This window comes from Microcaecilia unicolor, chromosome 12 (assembly GCF_901765095.1).
Source record: "Microcaecilia unicolor chromosome 12, aMicUni1.1, whole genome shotgun sequence".
Taxonomy (NCBI): Eukaryota; Metazoa; Chordata; class Amphibia; order Gymnophiona; family Siphonopidae; genus Microcaecilia; species Microcaecilia unicolor.
Window position 1 is genome coordinate 73,194,684 of NC_044042.1, and position 8,692 is coordinate 73,203,375.

Genomic DNA, 8,692 nt, shown 5'->3' on the forward strand with positions numbered 1-8,692 from the left:
CTGCCTGCAGGGAATTCATCGTCAGATATGAGATGAGACTTGCAGGTGACTGCACTAATTACGTAAAGAAAAGCTAGTAGCATATAAAACAATAATTTATTTGGCTAATGAATTCTCATTTTCCATTTTTAAAACCTTAATGTTGAAAGGATAAATCTGCTAAATGCTATTTATTTATTATTTGTTACATTGTATCCCACATTTTCCCACCTATTTGTAGGCTCAATGTGGCTTACATAATTCCGGAGAGGTGTTTGCTGACTCCGGTGTGAACAAATACAAAATGATGTGTGGGTAAGATTCCTGTGGAGCGGTCACATTAAGGAATTATAAAGCGTAATAATTACGGTATGTCCATTGCGTACTTTAGTTTTGCGGTGTTGCAGAGTTCAGGCATTTAAGTTGGGTCGGTAGGATAAGCCTTTTGAAACAGGTTAGTTTTAAGTGATTGCCGGAATTTTAGGTGGTTGTATGTTGTTTTCAAGGCTTTTGGTAGTGCATTCCATAGTTGTGTGCATATGTAGGAGAAGCTGGATGTGTAAGTTGATTTGTATTTAAGTCCTTTGCAGCTTGGGTAGTGGAGATTTAGATATGTTCGTGATGATTCGAATGGTAGGCCTATGAGGTCTGTCATGTATGCCGGGGCTTCACCAAAAATGATTTTATGAACCAAGGTGCAGATCTTGAAAGCAATACGTCCTTTGATTGGGAGCCAGTGTAGTTTTTCACGGAGGGGTTTTGCGCTATCAAATCATGTTTTTCCAAATATAAGCCTGGCTGCCGTGTTTTGGGCGGTCTGGAGTTTCTTTAAGGTTTGTTCTTTCATAACATAACAACTGCCATACTGGGTCAGACAAAAATCCACCAAGCCCAATATTCTGTTTCCAACAGTGGTCAGTCCAGGTCTCAAGTACCTGTCAGTGTCTCAGAAGTAGTAAACTTTTATGCTGCTTACCCCCAAGGATATTTGTGGTCAAACAGAGAGGCAAACCAGGAGCAGAAATCAACATACAAACCCAAACCAGGAGCAGTGATCAATATACAAACCTGGTACAAACAGTCCAGGATGAACAATCGGTAGCCAAAAGAACACACTATGATACAAGCACAGCACATCAAAGGTGATGTTAATGGAGGATGTTTAAGGCTGGTGGTTGGGTGAGGTGACAGAGATACTTGCCCCAAATTGCCTCATGACCTGACCTCTGTGAAGGCATGGAGCTCTGCTCTAGTAGATTTTGTCTGGGTGATAAGGCCCATGTCCTGCTGTAGGGATGTCAGCTGGTCCTGTCTAAGAGACTGGAATTGTTGCTGAACCTCATGGAGCACCCACTGACTGCTGGGCCTCATAGTCACCCATATAGAGTTCACCCATGGGGATATTCTGGTCCTGTGTGGCCAGCATCCTCAGGAGATGATGTGAGCCATGGTCAAATGGGTCCTCAAGGGTGGGGGTAGAGGGAGTTGGGTACCATCTTCCCTCTGCAGCTGCTGGCCCCTAGGCTGCCCTTCCACTTCCACCTGAATCTGCTGCTGCTGCTGCTTCTCCTCCCCTGCAGTACATTTTCCAGGGTTGGGAACCCTGTTGCTCCTCCCTCCTCCAGAAGCACTGGCTCAAATCTAGGGAGACCTGGTGCTGCTTCACTGCCTGCCTTCTCATAAGTACATAAGCACCGCCATACTGGGAAAAGACCAAGGGTCCATCAAGCCCAGCATCCTGTCTCCAACAGCGGCCAATCCAGGCTTCAAGAACCCGGCAACACCCCCCCCCCCCCCCACAAAAAAAAAAAAAAATTAAAAATGTTCAATGGACTTTTCCCTCAGGAATCTGTCCAAACCCCTTTAAATTCCGTAAGGCCAGCTGCTGTCACTACATTCTCTGGCAACGAGTTCCAGAGTCTAACTACAAGCTGAGTAAAGAAAATCTTTCTCCTATTTCTTTTAAATCTACCACATTCTAGCTTCATCTTGTGTCCCCTGGTTTTGTTGTTGTTTGAAAGTGTAACAAACGCTTCACATCTGTCCGCTCTACTCCGCTCATTATCTTGTAGACCTCTATCATATCACCCCTCAGCTGCCTTTTCTCCAAGCTGAAGAGCCCTAACCTTCTCAGCCTTTCCTCATAGGGAAGTCGTTCCATTCCCTTTATCATTTTTGTCGCCCTTCTCTGCAACTTTTCTAATTCCTTTATATCTTTTTTGAGATGCGGTGACCAGAATTGGACATAATACTCGAGGTGTGGTTGCACCATGGAGCGATACAACAGCATTATAACATCCTCGTGTTTGTTTTCCATCCTTTTCCTAATAATACTCAACATTCTGTGCGCTTTCTTAGCCGTGGCAGACCACTGGGCAGACGTTTTAACGTCTTATGAACGATGACTCCCAAATCCCTTTCTAGGTCCGTAACTCCTAATGCGGAACCTTGCATGACATAACTGTAATTTGGGTTCCTCTTACCCACATGCATCACTTTGCACTTGTCAACATTGAACTTCATCTGCTACTTGGACGCCCAATCCCCCAGTTCCGCGAGCTCCTCCTGTAATCTTTCACACTCCTCCTGCGACTCGACGACCCTGAATAATTTTGTGTCATCTGCGAATTTAATTACCTCACTAGTTACTCCCATCTCTAGGTCATTTATAAATATGTTAAAAAGCAGCGGTCCCAACACAGACCCCTGTGGGACCCCACTAACTACCCTTCTCCACTGAGAATACTGACCATTCAACCCTACTCTTTGCTTCCTATCTTTCAACCAGATCTTAATCCATAGTAATACCCTACCTCCGATCCCATGACTCTCCAGTTTCCTCAGGAGTCTTTCATGAGGCACTTTGTCAAACGCCTTTTGAAAATCCAGATACACAATATCCACCGGCTCCCCATTGTCCACATGTTTGTTCACCCCCTCAAAAAAATGCAGTAGATTGGTGAGGCAAGACTTCCCTTCACTAAATCCGTGCTGACTTTGTCTCATCAGCCCATGTTTTTGTACCTGCTCTGTAATTTTATTCTTGATAATAGCCTCTACCATTTTGCCCGGTACCGACGTCAGACTCACCGGTCTATAATTTCCCGGATCTCCTCTGGAACCCTTTTAAAAAATCGGTGTAACATTGGCTACCCTCCAGTCTTCCGGTACCACACTCGATTTTAGGTATAGATTGCATGTTACTAACAGTAGCTCTACAAGTTCATTTTTCAGTTCTAGTAATACTCTGGGATGAATACCATCAGGTCCTGGCGATTTACTACTCTTCAGTTTGCAGAACTGACCCATTACATCCTCCAAGTTTACAGAGAATTCGTTTACTTTCTCCTCACCCGCTTCAAATATGTTTTCCGGCACCAGTGTCCCCCAAATCCTCCTCGGTGAAGACCGAAGCAAAGAATTCATTTAATTTCTCCGCTATGGCTCGGTCTTCCCTGATCGCCCCTTTAACACCATGTTCGTCCAGCGGCCCAACCGATTCTTTTGCCGGCTTCCTGCTTTTAATGTATCTAAAAAAATTTTACTATGTATTTTCGCTTCTAACGCTAACTTTTTCTCAAAGTCCTTTTTTGCCCTCCTTATCTCCGCTTTGCATTTGGCTTGGCATTCCTTATGTTTTGTCTTGTTACTTTCAGTCGGATCTCGTCTCCACTTTCTGAACGATTGTTTTTTGGTTCTAATGACTTCCTTTACCTTACTGTTTAGCCACGCCGGCTGACGTTTGGTCTTTTTTCCCTTTTTCTAATAAGCAGAATATATTTGTCCTGTACCTCCAGGATGGTGTTTTTAAACAGCATCCACACCTGATGCAAGTTTTTTACCCTGCGAGCTGCACCTTTCAGTCTTTTTTTCACCGTTTTTCTCATTTTGTCGTAATCACCTTTTCTAAAGTTAAACGCTAGTGTATTTGATTTCCTAAGTTCACTTACTTCAATGCCAATATCAAAACTGATCATATTATGATCACTGTTATCAAGTGACCCTCGCACCGTTACCCCCCCCAGATCATGAGCTCCAGTATTGACTAAGTCTAGTATTTTTCCTTTTCTTGTGGGCTCCTGAACCAGCTGTTCTATGAAGCCGTCCTTGATTTCATCAAGAAATTTCACCTCCCTAGTGTGTACCGATGTTACATTAACCCAGTCTATATGTGGATAATTGAAATCACCCATTAATATTACATTGCCCAATTTATTTGCTTCCTTAATTTCCTTTGACATTGCTGCATCCGTCCGCTTGTCCTGGCCAGGCGGACAGTAATACACTCCTATCACTGTCCTTTTCCCCTTTTCATGTGGAATTTCAAGCCCATGCTTCCTCTTCTGCTTCCTACTGCTGCTAACTCCTCCCTCTATTGTGTGACAACAAATGGCATATGTTTAGCTTATATAGCAGTTGCAAGGATAGTAGGTGTTACAGGACACACGTTAAATTTCCACTTCCATAGCTGACATAGCCCTTTGAGCCTTCCTCTCTCCATCTACCAATAAGGAGACACCTGTGCACCACCTATCTCAGGCAGAGCTCCCATAATGACCTGTACATTACATAGCCTTCCTTTATAGTGACATCGGGTTGCGCTGTAGGTCTGGGCTATCAGTGTTATGAGGGCACCCTAGCACTGTACTTTGGACACAGAGATCTGCTCCTGGGTGCATGTACTGCCAGTCTATTGTTTGTGTAGGTTGTATCCCTTGGCTGAGTAAAATGTAGATGGTGTGAGTGGGGGCCTTGGAGGCCATGTGGAGGTTTAACCTACCAGGGTCATCTAGATTTTTTCCAAATTCGTCTTGTAGCTGCACGATATGGCCTTCCTGTACATACGGTGCTCATTTAACCAATCACTGCCAGGAGGTTGCTCTCCTGCTAGGAGAAAGTATGCTCCTTTCTGACAGCCATTCTGCATCTGAATGAAGGTGTTACTAGTTAACCATTAGTGGCCACTGTGTCGTACAGGACAGAAATGTATGCTTAGGTTCCACACAGTAGCTCATGCCAGGCCGCAGACAGTGCAGGTGAAGCCATGTAAGTGACAGCCAACATGGCAATTATGATGACTCTTCACATTTAGAGTAGCCATACTGGGGCAGACTGATGGTCCATCTAGCCCAATATCCTGCTTCCAGCAGTGGCTAATCCAGGTCCAAAGTACCTGGCAGAATCTAAAATAGTAGCAACATTCCATGCTACCAAGCCCAGGGACAGCAGTGGCTTTCCCCATTTCTATTTCAATAGCAAGATATGAAATTTTCCTCCAGGAACTTATCCAAACCTTTCTTTAAACCCAGATACGACCGCTGTTCCCACATCCTCTGGTAATGAGTTCAGAGCTTAACTATTCATTGAGTGGAAAATATTTCCTCCCATCATTTTAAAAGTATTATCATGTAACTTCATTCAGCGTCCCCTAGTCTTAGTACTTTTTGAAAGAATAAACAAATGATTCACATTTACCCATTCTACACCACTCAGGATTTGTAGACCTCTATCATAACCCCTCTCAGCCGTCTCTTTTCCACGCTGAATAGCCCTAACCTCTTTTGCCTTTCCTCATATGATAGCAGTTTCATCCCCTTAATCATTTTGGTCACCCTTCTTTGAACCTTAGTTCTAATTCCGCTATCTTTGTTGAGATACGGCGACCAGAGTTGCACACAATACTCAAGGTGAGGTTGCACCATGGAGCAATATAGAGGCCTACACACTTGATCTTAGCCCAAGTACTGATCAATATAGAGGCCTACACATTGAACCTGCAACCCGGTTAACATTAAATGTGTGTTTTGCTGAAAGGGTGAACATAAATGGGTTTCAGCCTTTTCAGTGCAGCACATTTTCTGTGTTTTACACAGGATCTTAGAATACATGTGTGTGTAGCGGTAATGGCGTGATTATACATGTTTCATGGTTTTCCCATAATTTCTATGTACATACCCCCCTTGGGTCATGCAGGGATTTGAACATCTATACTCTCACCATTTTGTGACTGTACATGTAGAGCTGCCACATGTTTTTTTCTACGTCAGTTCTGGGGGGCAGAGATATTTAGATTTTAGAAGAGACCTACACTTGAAGACGTGCTTTTTCAAAAGTGGAGTGGAGGCGTGGCTTAGTGGTTAGGGTGGTGGACTTTGGTCCTGGGGAACTGAGGAACTGAGTTTGATTCCCACTTCAGGCACAGGCAGCTCCTTGTGACTCTGGGCAAGTCACTTAACCCTCCATTGCCCCATGTAAGCCACATTGAGCCTGCCATGAGTGGGAAAGCGCGGGGTACAAATATAACAAAAAAAATAGATGCTATTGGAGATTCTACATGGAATGTTGCTACTATTGGAGATTCTACATGGAATGTTGCTATTCCACTAGCAACATTCCATGTAGAAGCCTGCGCGGCCAGATTGGTGATCTGCAAGGGCCGACTTCTACATGGAATGTTGCTAGTGGAATAGCAACATTCCATGTAGAATCTCAAATAGTAGCAACAGTGGAGGAGTGGCCTAGTGGTTAGGGTGGTGGACTTTGGTCCTGAGGAACTGAGTTTGATTCCTGGCACAGGCAGCTCCTTCTGACTCTGGGCAAGTCACTTAACCCTCCATTGCCTGCCACATTGAGCCTGCCATGAGTGGGAAAGCGCGGGGTACAAAAATGTAACAAAAAAACAAACAAAAAAATCATACCCTAAATCTATCTGTGGTCACTTCCCCATTTACTTTTAGGGATAGACGTAAGGGACTTCCAGAGCAGGAGAAACCTTTATTTGTAAATTATTTGCTGGGAAATTGCTTTTAAACTTGGGAAAGGTAGATTTAGAGTTAAAATCGTCTGTAGTACCTGAAGGTTGGAGGGTGGCCAATGTGACGCCGATTTTTTAAAAGGGTTCCAGGGATGATCCAGGAAATTACAATCTGGTAAGCCTGACGTCATCACCGGGCAAAATAGTGGAAACTATTATAAAGAATAAAATTACGGAACATAGGCAAACATGGTTTAATGGGACTGAGTCAGCATGGGTTCAGCCAAGGGAAGTCTTGCCTCAACTGTTTGCTTCATTTCTTTGAAGGCATGAATAAACATGTGGCTAAAGGTGAGCCAGTTGATGTAGTGTATCTAGATTTTCTGAAAGCTTTTGATAAAGTTCCTCATGAGAGACTCCTGAGAAAATTAAAGAGTCTTGGGATAGAAAGCAATGTCCTGGTGTGGATTAGGAATTGGTTATTGGACAGAAAACAGAGGGTAGGGTGATATGGTCATTTCTCTCAATGGAGAAGGGTGGAGTGCCGAAGGGATCTGTACTAGGACCGGTGCTATTTAACATATTTATAAATGATATGGAAATTGGAATGACAAGTGAGGTGATTAAATCTGCAGATGACACAAAACTATTCAAGGTTGTTAAAACATGTGCAGACTGTGAAATACTGCAGGAAGACCTTAGGAAATGGAAGACTGGGCATCCAATTGGCAGATGAAATTTAATGTGGACAAATGCAAGGTGATGCACATTAGAAAGAATAATCCAAATCATAGTTACCTGATGCTAGAGTCCACCTTGGTGGTCAGCACCCAAGAAAAGATCTAGGTGTCATTGTAGATAATACGCTGAAATCTTCTGCCAGTGTGTGGCGGCAGCCAAAAAGCAAACATGATATTAGGAATAATTAGGAAAGGCGTGGTGAATAAGACCAAAAATACTATAAAACCTCTGTATCGCTCCATGATGTGGCCTCACCTTGAGTATTGCATTCAGTTCTGGTCACCGTATCTCAAAAAAGATATAATGGAATTAGAAAAGGTTCAAAGAAGAGTGACCAAAATGATAAAAGGGATTGAACTCCTCTCATATGAGGAAAGACTAAAGAGGTTAGGGCTCTTTAGCTTGGAAAAAAGACGGATGAGGGGAGATATGATTGAGGTCTAGAAAATACTGAGTGGTGTAGAACAAGTGGATACATAACACACAGGAACATGGCGAGGAAGGGGACAAACTTTATCCTGTGTCATTCTCTAACATAGAAACTGGACATGTCTAATTCTGACAAAGAGCCTTTTCATGCATGTGCCAGATACGTGGATGAGAGCAACCATTTTACATTTGTCAACATTTGAAACATCAATGGAGGCAACAGACTTGATTACTGTAATGTACTCTACACTGGTCTGACCGCAGAGCTCCAATTGATTGAGAATGCTGCAGCAAGACTAACAGAAGGTTGTAAGCAACATGACCACATCACACTATTTTTGCAAAGACTTCACTGGCCACCATGATGATACAGGGCTAAATTTTAAACACTGAGGGGCATTTTCGAAAGGGATGTCCACGTTTTGATTTGGACGTCCTTGCAAAACATCCTGATCCAGGGGCGGGGAAACCCGTATTTTCAAAACAAGATGGACGTCCTTCTTTCATTTCAAAAATACTGTCAGGGCCGTCCAAATCCTTAAATTTGACTGTCCTTAGAGATGGACTTCCCTAGACATGTTTGTCTCTGATTTTCAGCGATTTTCGAAACCAAGGATGTCCATCTCAGAAATGGCCAAATGCAAGCCATTTGGTCGTGGGAGAAGCCAGCATTTCTACTGCACTCATCCCCCTGACATGCCAGGACAGCAACCAGGCACTCTAGGGGGCACTGCAGTGGACTTCATAAATTGCTCCCAGGTACACAGCTCCCTTACCTTGTGTGCTGAG

The 8,692-nt window shown here is 43.6% G+C and overlaps 1 protein-coding gene across 1 annotated transcript in view; it reads right to left on the minus strand.

The window, feature by feature from the left end:
- KRT222 (keratin 222) overlaps positions 1-1,350 on the minus strand; it is a 140,476-nt gene extending 139,126 nt beyond the window's left edge. The window contains exon 1 of the mRNA XM_030220475.1: positions 1,199-1,350. Within this exon, the coding sequence (XP_030076335.1) occupies positions 1,199-1,350 (152 nt within the window). The remainder of the gene's footprint in view (positions 1-1,198) is intronic.
- Between the last annotated feature and the right edge of the window lie 7,342 nt (positions 1,351-8,692).